At 44.2% G+C, this 18,267-nt stretch overlaps 1 protein-coding gene across 2 annotated transcripts in view; it reads right to left on the bottom strand.

Moving 5' to 3' along the window:
• mdn1 (midasin AAA ATPase 1) overlaps positions 1-18,190 on the bottom strand; it is a 44,883-nt gene extending 26,693 nt beyond the window's left edge. For both annotated transcript variants that reach the window (XM_046872722.1, XM_046872723.1), the window contains exons 1-39: positions 17,835-18,190; positions 17,175-17,401; positions 16,866-17,090; positions 16,608-16,715; positions 16,339-16,525; positions 15,874-16,083; positions 15,549-15,680; positions 15,368-15,471; positions 14,324-14,438; positions 13,628-13,794; positions 13,318-13,399; positions 12,196-12,291; positions 11,557-11,669; positions 10,585-10,733; positions 10,368-10,428; positions 9,586-9,797; positions 9,381-9,484; positions 9,118-9,262; positions 8,676-8,886; positions 8,440-8,587; positions 8,249-8,356; positions 7,371-7,522; positions 6,902-7,080; positions 6,188-6,396; positions 5,945-6,091; positions 5,468-5,609; positions 5,255-5,389; positions 4,140-4,278; positions 3,910-4,048; positions 3,629-3,753; positions 3,395-3,533; positions 3,180-3,309; positions 2,841-3,104; positions 2,539-2,736; positions 2,243-2,451; positions 1,546-1,668; positions 1,011-1,208; positions 809-916; positions 30-308 (exon numbers count right to left, since the gene is read on the bottom strand). In XM_046872722.1, the coding sequence (XP_046728678.1) occupies positions 30-308; positions 809-916; positions 1,011-1,208; positions 1,546-1,668; positions 2,243-2,451; positions 2,539-2,736; positions 2,841-3,104; positions 3,180-3,309; positions 3,395-3,533; positions 3,629-3,753; positions 3,910-4,048; positions 4,140-4,278; positions 5,255-5,389; positions 5,468-5,609; positions 5,945-6,091; positions 6,188-6,396; positions 6,902-7,080; positions 7,371-7,522; positions 8,249-8,356; positions 8,440-8,587; positions 8,676-8,886; positions 9,118-9,262; positions 9,381-9,484; positions 9,586-9,797; positions 10,368-10,428; positions 10,585-10,733; positions 11,557-11,669; positions 12,196-12,291; positions 13,318-13,399; positions 13,628-13,794; positions 14,324-14,438; positions 15,368-15,471; positions 15,549-15,680; positions 15,874-16,083; positions 16,339-16,525; positions 16,608-16,715; positions 16,866-17,090; positions 17,175-17,401; positions 17,835-17,930 (6,015 nt within the window). In that variant the 5' untranslated portion in view covers positions 17,931-18,190. The remainder of the gene's footprint in view (positions 1-29; positions 309-808; positions 917-1,010; positions 1,209-1,545; positions 1,669-2,242; positions 2,452-2,538; positions 2,737-2,840; positions 3,105-3,179; positions 3,310-3,394; positions 3,534-3,628; positions 3,754-3,909; positions 4,049-4,139; positions 4,279-5,254; positions 5,390-5,467; positions 5,610-5,944; positions 6,092-6,187; positions 6,397-6,901; positions 7,081-7,370; positions 7,523-8,248; positions 8,357-8,439; positions 8,588-8,675; positions 8,887-9,117; positions 9,263-9,380; positions 9,485-9,585; positions 9,798-10,367; positions 10,429-10,584; positions 10,734-11,556; positions 11,670-12,195; positions 12,292-13,317; positions 13,400-13,627; positions 13,795-14,323; positions 14,439-15,367; positions 15,472-15,548; positions 15,681-15,873; positions 16,084-16,338; positions 16,526-16,607; positions 16,716-16,865; positions 17,091-17,174; positions 17,402-17,834) is intronic.
• Positions 18,191-18,267: the final 77 nt, after the last annotated feature.

Here is an 18,267-nt window from a genome sequence, read left to right as displayed (position 1 = left end):
CGTGTTTCGAACAATGCGCACTCACTAACCTGCAGATTCAGTGGCGTAATGTGAAACTGCCTGGAGCCCACGTGAGGCTCGAAATCTTCGGCGAACACCTTCCTGAACGCAGACAGCACCTGAGCCTTATCCGCTTCCGTTCTCATGCGGTCGGCATAAACCAGGCCGACGTGCTGACCCGGATTATAGAATGCTGTGGATTGGTCGGCTTGCATCAGCTGACACCAGCGGAAGAGGTCTCGCAGGTTAAACTCCCACGGTCCTCCTTTCTGACCCCATTTTCTCTCCAATGTAACCTCGGTCACAAGCTAAGACGAGGAGAACAAGCAGAAGCAGACAAGAACTCTGTGACTGAGCAGAACCTGATGTGCAGGACTTAGTTACTTAGTCACAAGTAATACCTCAATTATTCCCTTCATTGTACTTGCAGACCCAAACCTGCACCAGCATTACAATAACCCTGTGTACAAAGCCAGCTCCATGAAGGTATGCTTTCCATGGTTTGGATATGGTAGAACATCTTAAGTGGCTACTTTAAAGCTCAAACCCTACTGATTCCCCCCAGGTCTCCTCGCCTCACCTACATCAGTACCTGATTTTAACACTCTTGTGGCTGAATGAAATCTCAAAAATCTCCACAAAATCTAGTGGAACATCTTCCCAAAAGAATGGAAGTCATCATAACAGTGTAGGAGACTAAATGTGGAATGGGATACATAACAATCTGATGGTCAGGTGTCCTAAAATGTGTGTATGAACAGTTATTTAAATTACCATTTATTTAAATTTTTTATGCTCATAACCACACCTTGTTGCTGAACCGGACCATTTTAGAGATAATCTGCTCATTGATGTTCGGAAAGATAGAGTTGCCAATGAACTGCATATCTTCACTGGTGAGCTGGTCCACGTACACCTGCAAACACGAGAAGTAAACATCAGACCAAATAAGAAGAAAAAGGAAAGTGGTAAAAGAATGGGGGTTCTGCATATCTGAGAGGGATCCATACCTGAGTAAACCTGTTGAGGAAAGACCTGGGTAAACCTTTGCGACCTCCTCCCTGCGTGAAAGGGTTCTGGCAACCAAAGATCTTGGTTTTCTCATGCTGGACCTGGAAACGCATGCACAGTTCCGGGATGTAGATTTCTGCTCGGTGGTCAAAGCAGGCGTTCAGACCCTCCAACACTGACTGGGAGGCCAAGTTCAGCTGTGCAGCAAAGAAACAACAAATCTGATTGGTTTCTCTTTTAGGATCAGTATATGCTCTGTGCCACTTTCTCTTGGTCTCTCCAGAACTAGAGAGCTTAGGGGGGGTCATATGATTATATTTTCCATAGGTGGAGATAGTGAGCATTGTTGCTCCCTGGTTTTTCCTGTACATTGTGTGATTTTTTCTTTTAGGGAACATTCCAGAAAGGATCGAGATTGCCCTTCTAATGGCCAACTTCCCAATCATTGCCCTGACAATTGGGCTCTATTGAGCATGCACACAGAAAACCAAAGCTTGATAGGATGAACGCAAGTTGCTACTTCATGAAGATTACCTCATCTAGGACAATCCAATGTCCAGCCTTCAGAGCAGCCAGGAGAGGACCATCACGCCAAGCAAACTCCCCCCCTTTACCGCCCTCAACTGGAAGGTCAGTTCCAAACAGGTCGGTAACATCCTGAAAAAGAAGGCATTAGTTTACTATGTGATCAGACACTTTACATGTTGGTACTTTTAAACCTCGACTTTCTCAGGGGTTCAAAATTCCCACTTTCACTCTGAAAGTTTTAACCTACAGGGCCACCGCAAGGGTTCCACCTCCAGCACCACCCAAAGTAGTTTCAACCCCCAGGGCCACATTAAGGGTTCAACCACCCCAGGGGTTCAACCCTCAGGGAAAGCCCAGAGGTCCATCCCCGAGGGGTTCAACCCTCATGCCCACCCCAAAGGCTTTAAACCCCAGGGCCACTGTTGTCCCTTGAGCATAGCCCTTACCCCTTTAACAGTCGACCCTGCGTCCTGACCCCAACCTCCTAACCAGTTAAATAAGCATGCTAGTAATAGGAACCCTTTGGTTAATTCCGCTACACATTTCTTCTGGTCGACAGTCTTCTCCAGGTTGGGATTGTGCCATATAATCTTCTCCCGCCTAACTTTTTTTTACTGACAACCATTATACCAATTGCCTCCTCCTTAAAGAGGGTACATTTTACGCTAGTCACTGTAACGCTCCCAAAAAACAAGTTGCATACTGTCTGCTCCGAGAGGTTGATTCTGACGAGTTGGTTGCCAGAGGCCTTGGCAAGTGCGGCCACCAGACTAGTCTTGCCCACTCCGGGGGAACCCTCCAGCAGGATAGGTCTCTGGAGCTTCAGAGCCCGTAGGATGCGCATGGTATTCACCGCCGTCGTGCCGGCCCCCAGAGTGTAGTCCAACAGACTGCGGGTTTCGCTCTCATGATCTGAGGAGCAACATTAAGCAACCGTGCATCACTCATCATCTAAACGCAACTTATTTGATGTACAAGACCAGTAAGAGCCTCGCTCACCGGCCATAATGTAGAATGGCTCGATGCCAAAGAAGTCGTCCCCCCAGCGTGGCTCTCGGTTCAGAGTGTTGTCATAAACCCTCAGGGCCTCCTGCATCTTCTCATCGAGCTTGGTGATCCGGCGTAGCCTTGTCTCCAGAAAAGCAAGACAGGCCTTTCTTGCCGACGTCACATTCTCGGCTGCGGAGATGGTCGTCCCTGAGGAGAAGAAAGCACCAAGCAACCATCAAAGCAAGGTCGTTTTTTGAAAAAATTACTGCACTTTGAACCTTGCAGTGGCCATCAACCCAAAATTGACTCACCTGATCCGATGCCGTCGATGTATACAAGGCAGGCGGTGTGGATGAGGGCCGTGACCGTATCAAGCCTCTGGTCCCACTCCGGCTCCTCGATCTCCTCCAGACCCATGAAGCTGCTATCATGCCTCTCCTCATCCTTCTCGCACACGGAGTTCAGGAAGTCCACCCACGACAGGATGTCCCTTACACTTAGGATGCAGCGCCTCCCAAACTCCTGATTGGTCAGCCAGTCAATAAAGTCCAGCATGAGTTCGGCGATGTCCTTGCCTGGAGACAAGTGGATGGAGGCATACTTAGAAACAAATACAGCATTGATCAAACCTCGAGTAGTCGAACATGTACCTTGATGGTCGTGCTGGTCTAAAGATAGCCCTGCTCGCAAGTTGTGCTGGATGATCTTCATCATGTCTTCACGGCTGTTCGACTGAGGACACCAGATCTCTGTGAACCGGTTCCTTAACGCCGGGGAAAGCTGGACATACAAAAAAATAAGTTTAAATTTAAGCCTAAGATTAACTTACAATGCATAGAGTACTTTTCCCCCCTTAAGTACACACCTCTTTCTTGCCAAAATCGCCACCGGGGTTCATAGTGGCAGCCAGTCGGAATTTCTTCCCACCTATGATGAGCTCGACGTCATCATCGTCGCCACTGCCTTTCTCCGCCAGGACCAGAGATTTCTCAGTCTCCAGGACGCTGCAGGAAGCCAAGGGGTGCAAAAGGGAAATGGTTGAAAAGTCAGAAATGGTATGTGTGAATTATGTACGAGTTTGCATGCATGTTGTTTCCACCTGTTGAGTCTTTCCAACACGGAGTCATCAGCCAGCGAGATCTCGTCCATCAAAAACATGCCTTCTTGCTTCATCGCAAGCACCAGGGGTCCATCGCGCCATTCAAACAAGCGCCCGTCTTCCGACTGAGGGAACAGAAACAACTCGATAATAAACGGCAAAATACGACTGTTGTTTTCATAGACCAAACAGGTTTATTTCTAAAAGATCTGCCCTGGTTCCTGTTTGTTCAAGCAAAGTATACACTATATTTGCTTCTGCTCCGAAGGTTTGTATCGTACCCGTCCTGTTCCGGTGTGTCGGACCGGCCGCAAGCCGCCCAAGAAATCCGACGTCTCCATGTGCAAGTGGCAATTCACAGCGAAAAACTTCTGTCCAGTCAGAGCGGCAAAGAGCTGGCAAATTGTGGTCTTCCCACACCTAAACAGGCATTGTGTAGCATTACCGCTCGACTTCTATTGGTTCTCGAGATATATTTGAATCAAGACGAACTTCAATTATTTTTTTTTACCCGGTATCACCAATCAGGAGGACTGACTCTCCGAAACGGAGCGCACGGCCCACCAGAACACCAAGCCTCCTCATGCTTGCGGTCCAAACCACATGACCGAACTCCTCAGGCATTCCTGCAATGCTGGCCACAAATGGATCTGCCAAACAAACACACACATTTTGATGTATATTCCTCACTAATTCATCATCAACCCAGGAAACCTTGATTTGTACTATCCAAAGCATCACCCACGGTACCACCCATTTGGTACATGGCACTCAAGCTTGATATCAATACTTTTTTTTGTCTTTTTTGCACCATTCCAGATTCTATGGCTGTGCTCATGGCAGAAGCCAGGTTTAGTAACACAAATATAAAACTTTTTTATGTTTAAGATTTTTTTTTTCTTCAAAGACCTAGATAAACTGGATTAATAACCTTTTCAAAAGTATCAACGGAATAAAAAGTTTCTCAAAGGGGGTGGAAGTTTTACAGTCTAGCAAAATATCCTTAATGGACATTGGATTCTGATTAAATGGGCATTTTGGGGAATCAGACATCGAGTGTACATAAAATTCCAGCAATTGCTAAAATAAAAAAAATTTCCCCCAATCCCCCCCCAGCCCCTGAACATCAAGATTTATTTCAGATAATAATAATAATAATAAGAATAAGAATAAGAATAAGAAGAAGAAGAAGAAGAATAACAATCTACATTTCATTTTCTTTAATAATAATAATAATTTACTAATTATTAATTATTATTAATTATATTGAAAATAAATAGTAATAATACTAATAATAAAAAATAAAATAAGGGAATAAACATCACAGAATACATCACAAAAAATATCACATAAAAGCAATCCTGAAAAAACAAGTTTTAGTATGCGATTTGTTGTTTAGACTCTGATCCCATTCCGATTGCCATTTCTTTTTGGTGTATGCATTTAATGGATTCCTGGTACCAAGCAGAAAAACAAACAAAATTTCTTTGATTCCAGAGATGATGATGAAGATGATGATATCAGTACAATAAGTAAAAATAAGGTTTAGGAGGCTTCCCTCCAGGACGCCCATTGACTGAGAGGCGCTGTGGGTAAACGGTGTGGTGAATCCTGGGGTGAACTTACTGAACTGAGTGGTAACCTGGGCTTCGGAAAACAATGCATCCGGTCTTATCGTCCTCTTAAAGTGCTTCTCCAAAATGTTCTGGATGGTCGAAGCCTCCTCTGGCTTACGAACACGGCCCGCCAAGAGCATGTACCCTAAATCGGCATAAAAACGACAAAGGTCAAATCCACGTAACGCAAATTTTACACCCGAAGCAAGAAGTGCAAGGTTACCGTCGTCTGCGAGATGTTGGAGCCAGTCACGTGACGAGTCGGTCTGTTCTTCAAGTCTGTAGCGCTCGGCCCATCGGAAGAGATCTCTGAGCGTGATGTAGCCGTGCTTCCCGGCGAACACGCTGGAGCCCCGCCGCAACGACTGGGGGGGGAAAAAAAAGGAATGCGGATTTGGATAATCTAGACAAACAAGACTAAACTTATAATCACCTCCACTCTTCTGGGAAGATGTTCCACCCTAGATTTTGTGGACTCATTTGGCTACAAGGACGTTAGTGAAGTCAGGTACTGATGAAAGTGAGGAGGCCTTGGGATGATGTTCCAATTCATCCCAAAGGGGTTCAATAGGGTTAGAGCGTTGTAGAAGAAGATCTTCCCACTCCAACCCATGAAAAGCGTTTCTTCATGGAGCTGGCTTTGAGGCGCATTGTAATGCTGGAACAGGTTTCACACACTATTGCAACTGTGTGCCCTCACCTGAAGGTTCTGCATGACTTTGACCAGTTTAGTGCAATACGATGGAGGAAGGCTGCAGCGCTGGTGCAGGATGGTTTCCAGCTCCTCGCTGGGCAACTCGTCAAAGTGCAGCTCCACAAAGCGATTCCTGAACGCCCTTGACAGGACCTATTGGGGGGGGGGGGTTATAAATGCGATAATTAAATATACCGTGAGACTATTGCGATTCATATACCGAGTGCTTTTTTCATCATTTAACGGTACCTTTCTGCCACCGTAGAGACCTGGTGGGTTCTGGGTAGCGAAGAGCATGAACCTGGGATGGGCTTTCACCACTTCCTGGGTCTCGGCGATAAAGAGTTCCCGGTTGTCGTCTAGCAGCCGGTTTAGGGCTTCGAGGACGTCGGTGGGGGCGAGGTTCAGCTCGTCCAGGATGATCCAGTAGCCTTTGCGCATTGCGTCGATCAAGACACCTTGAACAAACACACAAACTCTTCAGCTCTCAAAGTCTAGACCATGGGTGTATCGTAGCTTTTCCACGAAGGACCGATATGGGTGCAGTCGTTAAATAAAAAGTAATTCGGTTCAAACAGGTGGAATATGGTGTGGACTTGTTTTGCACGATATAACGGTACTAGAAAATAATCACGATATCTCATTTTATTAGTACCGGTACTTTTATAGTGACAACTGTATGTCTGAGTGTTCGGCAACAGGGGGCAGCAATCACATGTGCAGCGCACTGCTTCTTCGGCTGAGTGCGTATATTTTTTCTCCTCTTAGATGCACTATGAATTTCATGGTGATAAATTTTGAGGCTTGAAACTTTGTTAATAATTAATAACTCAAATGTATTAGTATAGATTTTGAAATCCAAATTTTGGTAGTGTGATAACACTAGGTATCTTATCCCAGATTTACTCAAACGGTACAAAGGAGGGGAAAATCTTTGTGAAAAAAAAGACGACACCCGAACACCTTCTTTGAAGACGAGCTTCCCGTGTTCGTCGGAAGAGTAGCAGCCGATGTACTCCTGGATGTCGGTGTGCTCGTGGTTGTTGATCCGTACGCACTGGTTCCCCGTGGCGGCCGCGAGCCACCGCACCAGGCTGGTCTTCCCTACCGACGTCTCACCCTGGAGCAACACCGGGTGGATGCTGAAGACCAGAACACGAACAAAGAAATATATTTAGACTGAGTCGCTCAACCATGCTCCTGTAGATGAGATCTCTCTTCATCATACACACTCGTACAGTATATGACCAACACCCCTTTGGGATGGATTGGCACACCAACCCCAGGCCTCCTCACCCTCACACAGATCAGTGACCCTCATGGCTGAATAAGCACAAATCTCCACAAAATATGAAAGACCTGAAGAGTGGAGCTCATCATGGAGACTAGATGTGGAATGTGGAATGAACGTGTATGAGCGTGGCATTATTACCCAGCAGCCACCACTCGGGCCAGATCTCGGAGGTTGAGTCGGACAGATGGAGTGAGGATGTAGCTGGGGTCTCGTGCTGGGTCCATATCGCCTTGACTCAACCAGTAGCCCTCTATCTGGATGCAGCCACGGGACCGGGGTTCTGGGATCGGCTGTACAAGAGGATAGAGAATGAATAAAAACAAGACACCAAAGGGCAAGAAAGAGAAGAAAGACTGTTGGGGGATGGTTGGATGTAGACGGCTTGAGGATGTGACCTATGAGTGATGTGATGACAAGAAGGTGAAGGAGGAGGAGACTACAAGGGTAAAGCGTCTTATTGTTATAGAACTTTTATAATTCTCTTCAGTTGGAGACATTTTGTGCAGCTGATGGTGGTTCCACCTCAACAGCCTGAAGATCCTTGAAGTTACTGCGCAACTAATAGCTATTAATTAATAGCTACAGTTTACTATAACGGGAATGAAAATGGGTTCCCTTATTGAGTCTGGTTCTTTTCGAAGGGAAGTTCCTCTCGGGGAGTTTTCCCCATTGTTGTTGGCCACAGAGGCCGCTGGCTCACTCGTTATGGGTAAACGTACAATTTTAAAGAAACAAACTTAAAGTTACTTTGAGAGACGATATCCATTGTTGAAATGTTTTTTTTTTACGTAGGTCGGATTCACAAATCATCCTAAAGTTTTCGCAGGCTAGCTTTCATTGTCGTTATAAAAGTCAGTGCTCCCTGTGACTGTGCATGCAGTCTTGTGCTGCCATCTGTTGGCGTGTTACAAAACTAGTCTCGAAATCTTTTTATACCACATACCATGTACCGGGAATTACAAGGATGGAAAGTACAGAAAACAACTGATTATGGCATTATCTGTGTGTGCAGATACCTGTTTGAGACACTTGATGTTTCCTCCCAAAATGTACTGCTGCACCAGTTTCTCCACCACAGGATGGGAAATGCGGTCCAGTTGCGTTAGAAAACTCAAGCAAAAACCCTGTACGCACACACACACACAAACACACATTTAGCGACGTTTCCAGCGACTAAGCATTCAGATGCCTTCTTCAGACGCCTCACCTCATAGAGCGAGCGCTGGATGTTGTAGCAGGGGTTCGTGGCGACGTACTTGAGCGCACGGCACAGCGTCCGCAAGCTGTAGTGAGGTTTGTGGCCGGTACCGTCCACCAAACGTGAGTTGGCCTCCTTGCGAACAGCTAAATAGAAGCTACACCGCACAAGAGAGGTTTATTTAGACAGATAACGACGTACAGGAGTTAGCGAACGAGATTCGGTGCTCTTTCATTTCAGCAAACCTGATGATTCCGTGGATGGTACTCCGGTTCAGGTTTAAGCCTCGGAGGTAATCTGAGACCAGGATGCGCAAGTCGCTCTCGCTCTCCAGCTCTTCCACGTAGAGCTCGGTAAACCGGTTGCGGATTCCCAGGGGGAGGTTCCTTTTGCCCACGTCGGTGGCCGGGTTCATGCAGGCGAACAGGCGGAAGTCTGAGTGGCGGACCAGGGGTTCTACATGCAAGAAAAAAAAGACTTTTTTTATTGAACTCTATAGGTAATCCACATCAGGACTAAAGGTTGACCAATTCATCGGGTTTGCATTGCCATTCATCGTCACCGATAGCTGAATGCTGGAATTATCTGCAAAAATCCTTAACCATAGTTTTTCTGCTGTTATACTGAAATAGAGCGGCCTCTAGAGGCGAAACACTGACACCACGTGCTGTTTGTTCTCCGGCTCACCCGTATCGCCCCGATCCAGCAGCACCAGAGACCCGGCACTGCCTTCCAGAAGCCCGCTGAGACACTCCAGGGTCTCTGCAGCCGCCAGGTTGATCTCATCGAGCAGAATCCACTCTCCCTTCTTGACTGCTTGCGCCAAGGTACCCTAAACACACACACACACACACACACACACACACACACACACACACACAGTGTTAATGCTGTTCTGCTTAGAGAGTGTTTCTACACATGAGGACAGATGCGCCTGAGTGTGCTTTTACCTCGACAAAGGCAAAGACCAGCGTCGATTCCCGAGCTCGGATCTGCTCCTGGGTCTGACTGAGCCTCAGAGCGAGGGCCTCCCACTGCTGCTGCAGCATCGCGGCTGATAAAAACAACACACATTCTTAACTTCCATTCCATTCACATACTGTATACACACACACACACACACACACACACACACAAAGTGAAAGACTACAGTACCATTCGGCTTGTCCTGCAGCTCCTTGGTGAGAGCCGACTTGCACACGTGGTCCATGAGCTTGAGCAGGTCCTGCCAGCGTTTGCCCCGGAAACACGTCTGCACGTGACCCAGGAAGGTGATGTTCTGCTTGCGTGAGTACGTCTGAGAGAAAAGGTCCTCAAATGCCTCACGGAGGGGCAACAGGATGAGCTTGTGGTCCACTGGCTTGTACCTGCCCACCACCACACACACACACACACACACACACACACAATCAGTTTAACATTATTATCACTATTTTCCTTTTTTTATTATTTATTTTAAAAAATAAATGTATAATTACAACATTTAAATCTAATCATAATATACATAATATTTCTTAAACACAACTAAAAACAATATTTTCAAAAATATATATAAAAAAACAATCAAAAACAATTATCTTAGCTAAAAAGCTCTTTATAATAATTTTTTTTTTTTAATTGTATAAAATCAAAAATATGCTAAATAATTTCCACAAGTAATTACAAATAAAGCAAAATAATTCACAAAAATACATAAAATACACACAATACAAATAGTATCCAAATAAAAAAAAAAGAAATTACAAAATTAAAAATAATTTACTAAATTACTTAAATAATAATTACTAAATAATAAAGAAACCTACACGAATGCTTTTATAGACAAATATTGAACCTTTGGATGGGAACTTCTGCTCCATAACTGACATTCCTGAATTACTCTACTTTCAGTTGTGTTGACTGATGGTTCTGCTTTCCAGAAAACCCCAGGTACTCACCCTCCCAGGAGATCAGCCGTGTCGCTCTGCTGGTTCATGTTGATCACACGCAACTTGTGTCCTGAAATCGGGAAAAAAAAATATATATATTATTTTTATATATATATATATAAAAATAAAAACGGCACATATTTACTATAAATTCTCAGGATTCTGCTTTTTCTGAGAGTCTGGACAAAAAGGTCAGTAGCCTGGAAAGGAAGGTCATTCGGCTTACCTGTTAATCCGGCTAGGTATTGCACGGTGGAGGTCTTCCCTGTGCCCGTCTCTCCAACCAGCAACACGGGCTCTCCCTTCGTAACGCACACCGCCAGCTGCTCCAGAAGCACGGCGGAGGGCCGGGTGGCAGCGAACGTTTGCTTCTCTCTGTAAATGACGCTACGGTTTGAGTACGCTTCAAAACTTTCTGTTAATGCCAATTTAAAAATGTGGTTCGAAGTAACCGCACAATACCACCAAAAGTTTGCGAACGCACGAATTGCGCTTTTTTGAACAACTTATTCCATGTCTGGTTCCCAAATTGGTGCTATTAATAAATAATAATAAGCTCCACTCTTCAGGGACAATGTTGGACTAGATTTCGAGGACCATGTATGTGTGGAGGCCTGGGGTGCCTTTCCAATTCATCATAGTGATGCTGGAGCAAGGTTTTTTTTTTTTTAAGAAAAGTTTCCAGCTGACGTCCTAAACAGCCCAAATGGATTAAAAATTAAACAAATAAATCATACTTTTGGCCTTATAAATGATCTCATATTATACGAGGCCAAAATAGCACCTGTTTACACCGTTAGTCTCGAATGTTCATGATACCACCTCGAATAGCTGGAAAAGTAAAGTCGGGTGTCCCAATACTTTTGCTTAATAATGGTAAGCTACTGTAAAACCTGGTTTACATCCGGCGTACGACCTTAAATACACCATTTCTTGCTGCGCTGTTTCCAGTTTGCTCGCATGGCCCTGCGTTCTTCGTCTAATGCGCTAAAGGCTGTGCCAATGCGGCCGGACAAATCAATTCAATGTTTATTCAATTTACCAGCAGGAGGGCAATGCTTTCAGGGCAAAAGCGGGCATGGACCAAAAACGCCTATCAAGCCCCAGAGACGGACAGAGTGTAACAGAGAGACAGGACATAGAAAGCGAGATAACGAGTGCAGGTCATTCGAGGCAAGCGACTCGTGGAGTCTCTTACATGTTAAGGCGCACGGCGGCGCTCTGTTTCCGCAGCAGCATGGCGCGTCCTACGGTCACCTCCAGCTCTGTGATGCTGATTCCCGGCTGGTACATCTGACAGAAGTGCTGAGCCTGAAACGGCACATGGGAGGAAGGTTTTATCCGTGACACAATATTCACAAAAAAAACACAATCCAGCAATCTAATAAAAGGGACATTTTTATTTATTTAATTATAAATTTTATGATTAATAATTTAAAATAATAAGGTTTGAATGATGATGTGTATATATATATATATATATATATATATATATATATATATATATATTTTTTTTTTGTTTGTTTTTTTTTTATTAAATACATATTTAATGGTTAACCATAAAAAAAACCTTTCATAATTTTATTTCATGAAAAAATCTTTTCATACATTTTGTATTATATAAATTGAATTATATAAATGAAAATTGCACTTGTAAATCATTATTAATTATGCAGATAAAATATTTACATAATTATTTTTATTCATCAAAATGTTGTCAAGAATAGACAAAAAATTAATAAATGAAAAAGAAAAGCATGAACGATTCTGCCCTATTTTACAGGATTCCTAGACATTTCTTTCTCCATTTTCGAACATTATTTTTCCATTTTCTTACCTTCTCTTTAGAGATGTTGAGCCTGGAGCCAATGATCTCGGCCAGCTTTAGGCGGCTGTCTGTTTTGGACAGCATGGCGGTGAAGCAGTCCAGGGCCTACAGCGCGCACACACACACAAAAATGTTACCACTTGAAACAGTATTGATCTACTTTTTTTATGTGCCACACATCATTTTCTTCTTTAAAAGTAACCTAAAGAAAACAAAAAACCTATAATATATATATATATATATATATATATATATATATATATATATATATATATACACACACACACACACACACACACACACACACACACACACACACACACACACATATATATATAAATTATACACACACACAGTGGAACCCGGTTATCTCGCCCTCGGTTAACTCGACAACCCTATTAAGTCGACGTTTTTGAAGTGGAACCGCCAAATTCTCGCTTTTTCTAAGCATTTTTTTTATCGGTTATGTCGATTCTTTTATGTCGCCGAACCCTGATATCTCGAGCACAAGGGGGGAAAAATTTGCCATTTAACGTCGGTTATCTCTGTGCAGCCGCAGAAGAACTCATGAAGTGGCGGAAAAATCAAGTCTTACAGCTGCTACAGGTGTTGTATTGTATACTGGTGAATCTCTGCTGTTAGTTAGTGCACATATGCCTTTTGTTGTTAAATGTAATGCGATGAATATATATATATATATATATATATATATATATATATATATATATATATATATATATATATACATATATATATATATATATATATATATATATATATATATATATATATATATATACATATATATTATATATATATATATATAAATATAAATAATGTAATATGTAATTTTTTTAAATTTCATTAATTTTTTTGATACAGATTTTATTTTAGCAAATTCCTTCTCAAGGTTTTGTTATAATAATAACGATAATAATAATAATAAATAAAAAAATTCATCATCTCAAAACATCTGATTTGATGTGAAGTTCTGCGCATAGTTTCGACCGTGTTTTTCTTTTGGATTAAATGTTTTTTGTTGTTTTTTGTCTCGGGTTCCGATCAAGAAAAGACCTTCATGGATAAACTCCAGAACACAGGAACGAATAAAACAAAGTAAAAGTCCCTCACCTCCAGGAAGACGTTCTGGGCCGTGTTAGAGGAGGAGCTGTCAAAATTCACACAGATTCTCTCGCACCACTTCAGCAGATCCCTACACACACACACACACACACACACACACACACACACAGTATTTTATACTCATCCCCCTCCATACACAAATGTTTTGTGGACACCTGACCTACGAGATTGTTATAATAATCGTATAATAAGCTGTTCTAATGAGCTCCATTCTTCTTTTGAGATTTCATTCAGCTACAAGTGTGTTAGAAATGTCAGGTAGGTGTGAAAGAGTGGAAGCTGGGAAACTCAACACTACCTCAGAGAGAGTCCTCGGCCGTCCAGGAGCGAGCTCCGGTCCTCTGTTGTGCTCTGAAGAGCTGAAAGACCGACCGCGTCATGGTGTTTGTCTCCGGTCAACTGACAATAAATGTCCAGTAAACGATCCACCACTACGGTCAAGTTCGGGTACTTCTTCACAACCACCTACGGGGAAAAAACACACTTGAGTATGAAAATATGCAGATCATATACAATGTGTGTATAAATATAAATACACACCATATTGCCAAAAGTATTGGGTCACCTGATCATAAGTTAGATTTTTGCGCCTCACATTACATATTTATTCCCAATTTGCTTATATATTTCCCTCCACTCTTCTTGGAAGATGCTCCACTAGATATTGGGTTTAAAGGCAGGTACTGATGTAGGTGAGAAAACCTGGGGTGCAGTCAGCATTCACATTCATCCCAAAGATGTTCAGTAATGATGAGATCAGAGCTCTATAGCAGCAAGATCTTCCTCTCTAAAGCATGTAAACCAGATCTTCAAGGAGCTCACATTGTGAACAGGGGCATCGCCATGCTGGAACAAGTTTTGGGTTTCGAAGTTCAAGCGAATGCATAATTATATTAAAGCGCATTTAAAGATCAGGTGACCCAATACTTTTGGAAATATAGTGCATACACACACACACACATACATGTACATATCAAATACACAAGTTATTTGCCTCTTTGAGCTGCTCTCTGGTCATATTCCCAATCTGGAGCTTGTTCCAGTACTTGTCTAGTAGAGCAGCGTGAGTGCTCTGAGGACGATGCCAGGCTCCTCCGCTGTAGAACGTCCTGTACAACGACAGGAACGGAACAAGAATTACTCAGGGGGTGTGCGTTGTTGTTTTTTTTTCCCTTAACGCACAGCACACAGAAACAACTTTCTAACAAAGCGACCAAAACCTGTCGAAGTGAATTTTTCGTAAAAAGGATTCCCGCTAGGAAAAAACCCAAAATAAATCAAACAGCAAATATGAGTCAGATGATTCAAACAAAGAATTCCCACAATATTTGTTTGTTTTTTGGGTGCATTAATCAACAACACACCCACCAAAATCAAATAAGAAAAAAATGATATACCGTAATTTCCGGACTATTAAGCGAACCAATATATAAGCCGCACCCACTGAATTTTACACTGATTTTTATTTTGAACATAAATAAGCCGCACCTGTCTATAAGGGGTCTACACTGAAACTAATGAACTTTACACAGGCTTTAACGAAAAACAGTATCTGTTACACGGCTTGTATCTAAACAGTAGCCTACCAAGAAAGTCATTGTTCACTGTCTTCCTCCTTCACAACTATTTCTTTCGAAAGTTTATCTTTTGGCATCGTCGCGGGGTTTAAAGCGTGGGGAAAAAGTAGCGGCTTATAGTCCGGAAAATACGGCATATATATATATATTTATAGAAATATCCGTCAGCTGATTTTAACAAACATTCTCAAGCTTTTTTGTAAATTAATAAACACCACTCACTATATAAGAAACCAAGAAAAACAAAAAAACAAAAAATAAATTAAATATGTCAGGTTACTAAAAGAAAGAATTCCCACAATGCTTTTTTTGGTGCGTTAATAAACACCACACCTGCAAAAATTAACCAAGAAAATTGCGTTTTATACTCGATAAACTCAGAATCCGACCCAATAGTGCAGCTCAGCCACTGCACATGAAAGCGGCTCAGAAATCACCTCCTAGACGCTACCGTTCCTTACCGTCTTGTAGCGAAAAACTGGAAGCCAGGAGCAACCTGAATGCAGTCTTCACGGCCCGGAATGGTCAGCTTCTTGTTCTCCATCAGTGGCAGCAGCACGGATATCTGGAGACGATTGGAGAACCGATCAAGAACGTTTCAGAGTGCTGACTGATATGCATTTGACGCTTCAAGAAGCTCACCACATCCAACGGCGCATGATCGATGTCCTCCAGGAGGATCCAGTAACCCTTGGAGACGGCTTGAGTGAGGGACCCCGGCTGCCAGACGAACTTCCCTGGGACGTCTGTGCACCGGTACATCCCGAGCAACATCTGCTTGGGAGGGGGGGGGGGTATATATTTAATCAAGCGATATTTATTATAGTTTTTATAGTTAATAATAAAAAAACCACGTTAATAAAATTTGACTTAGAAAGCGAGGAGACGTGATTTTTGATGTGCTGTTACACCCCCATCCTCTGAGAACGTGATGTTTTTGTGCATTGCGGATGATTACGGATCTCACCTTGCTGTCCGTCTGGTCTCCCAGCTGCACCTTGAGGATGTCGGGGGATTTCACGTGACCAGTAGCAGCGGCCAGGTGTTCGACGAGTGCCGTTTTGCCGCATCCGATCGGCCCTTCCAGGAGGATGGGCTTCTGGGACGCTACGGCCATGGCGAGCCTCCTTAGGCTGCGACACGTCGAGTCCACCAGCACCAGGGTGTACAAAGACGTCTAGAAAAAAACATTTAAATAAAAAAGAGCACCTCTATACGTTTATTTCGTTCATACAAGCGGGTAGCTACGGGCCTTGCTCAGGGGCCCGAGAGTGGCAGCTTGGCGTGGCCTGGGATTTTAACTCACGACCTTCGGATCCAAATTCCAACACCACAACGACTAAGCTGAACCAAATCTGACGTTGAAGCAAATACGAACAATATGACATCACGGGATGTTGTGATGTCATAACTTTTTTTTTTTTTCCCTCACCTGCTCTTCCTGTCTGGGCGCGAGTCTGGGCAGGACCACGCCGCACACCGCCGTGATGCTCTTCGAGAGGTCTTCGGAGCCCATCAGACCCTTTCTGTTTCCTTTCTCCAGCTGCCACATCGCTGAGCCCTGATTGGCCAACACCAGCGCTTTCTCCACCTCTAGCTGCTGAGACTCCTCCAGCGACCTGATGATGGCAAAAAAATAAATAAAAAACACTGCAAGAACGTACTTAAGGGTCCGAACCCTCGAAATGAAACGCGACCTACTTCATTTTGAGGTGCAGGATTTCATCGCTGGACAGAACCTTCCTCAGGAAGATGGTTTTCTGGTTGTCGGTCATGTGGGACACCAGGGCGAGGCACTGCGCTGTGTATCTGGAGGGTGGAGGGAATAAAGGTAAAACACACACATGGCATTTTATTGTATTTTTTTTTCACAAAATGTTAATTTTATGTCCATTTCTTCCGCCCCCCCCCGGTTTGTAATTTTGTGCACCGTTACACCGCGAGCACTAAAGAACCCACCCTCGGACCATGACGTCGCTGGTGAGCAGTTGCGAGACGCACACGCTCCAGTCCCACAGCACGCGGAACTTCTCGCAGTCGCTCTGGAGGAAGCGCAACGTGGCCGCCATGAGGTCGCGCAGCTTCATGCGTCTGGGGCCGTACTGGATCGAGGAGGCCTCTTCGCTCGTGAAGAAGAGCCTCTGGAAGACGGGCGGTGCACTAGTGAAGTACCTGGCCGCGAACCTGTGGGACGAGAGCGACGGTGTGAACAAGGAAGACGTGCGATTGAGTAAAGGAAGGAAGTCCGAGCGGTGTGGATCTGCTTACGCCTGTGCGTCGGGGCTGACGCTGAGCAGCTTGCTGAGCGCCACGCACAGCCTCTCGTGGAGGTCATGGTTCAGCCGGACATCCTTCTTGATCCGCTCGGCGTTCCTCTCCAGCAGGTCGAGCACCAGGGGACGAAGGTAGCGAGCGACCAGGAGCGTGTAATCCTTCTCGAGGAGGAGCTGCGCCAAACAGGACAGCACGGCGTGACGGTCTTGCTGGCTCCATGTCTGAACGAATGAGGTGGGAAAGAAGTCACGATATGTACAACAGGACCTACGAGGTGGCATCAAGAAGTTTCAAAAACGATCGATTGGGTGGGTGACGTCGTTTCCGCAGATTTTGTCCGCACGTGCACAAAGCAGCACCAGCACCCGATGTTTTTTGGCACACTGAAATACGAAAATGGGTGCTGCCTTTGACTGTGCGGGCGGCCGTGTGCTGCCATCTGATGGCGTGTTACAAAATTACTCTTTTTTCATACCACCTCGTATGTATTTCGGTCCAAAGTAATAACAACAATAATGATAAAAATGAATTATTCAGGCAGTTGAGAGAGAGAGAGAGAGAGAGAGAGAGAGAGAGAGAGAGAGAGAGAGAAAGAGAGAGCTGGTAGCATATAGCGTTCACGGCCATGTGTGAGGTTCCTCCAGAAGCTCTTACCTGCTTGGCCAGGTGCTTTGCGAGCTCGCCGTGACTTTTCTCGACGTGTCTGGACACCGCGGTGAGGGACGCGACGCTCAGCTCCACGCTTTCCATTCCGCCTTCATCTGAAGCGCCTGAAAAACCGGAGCAGCCCCGAGGACGTTCTCGGGGGGAAACACGTGCTTTTCTTCTGTTTAGCTTTAATTATTATTTATTAATGTTCGGATTATTATTATTATTATTACTGGAAACTCGTCGCAGGAGCGGATCGTTCAGTCCGGGATGGAAAGAGGGATAGATGGATGGAGGGATGATGGATGACAACAACATAAACGAGCACGTTTCCCCCGTCAATGTTAAAGTGCCCGTCCACATGTGAGCGGAGGAGGGAGCACTTCCGGGTCACGGGTCACAAAAAAAAGAAAATCTGTTTTATTTTTTTCATTTTTTT

Source organism: Silurus meridionalis, chromosome 18, assembly GCF_014805685.1.
Source record: "Silurus meridionalis isolate SWU-2019-XX chromosome 18, ASM1480568v1, whole genome shotgun sequence".
NCBI lineage: Eukaryota > Metazoa > Chordata > Actinopteri > Siluriformes > Siluridae > Silurus > Silurus meridionalis.
Note: the sequence above shows the minus strand (reverse complement) of the source record. Positions and strands in the feature narration are given on the sequence as shown.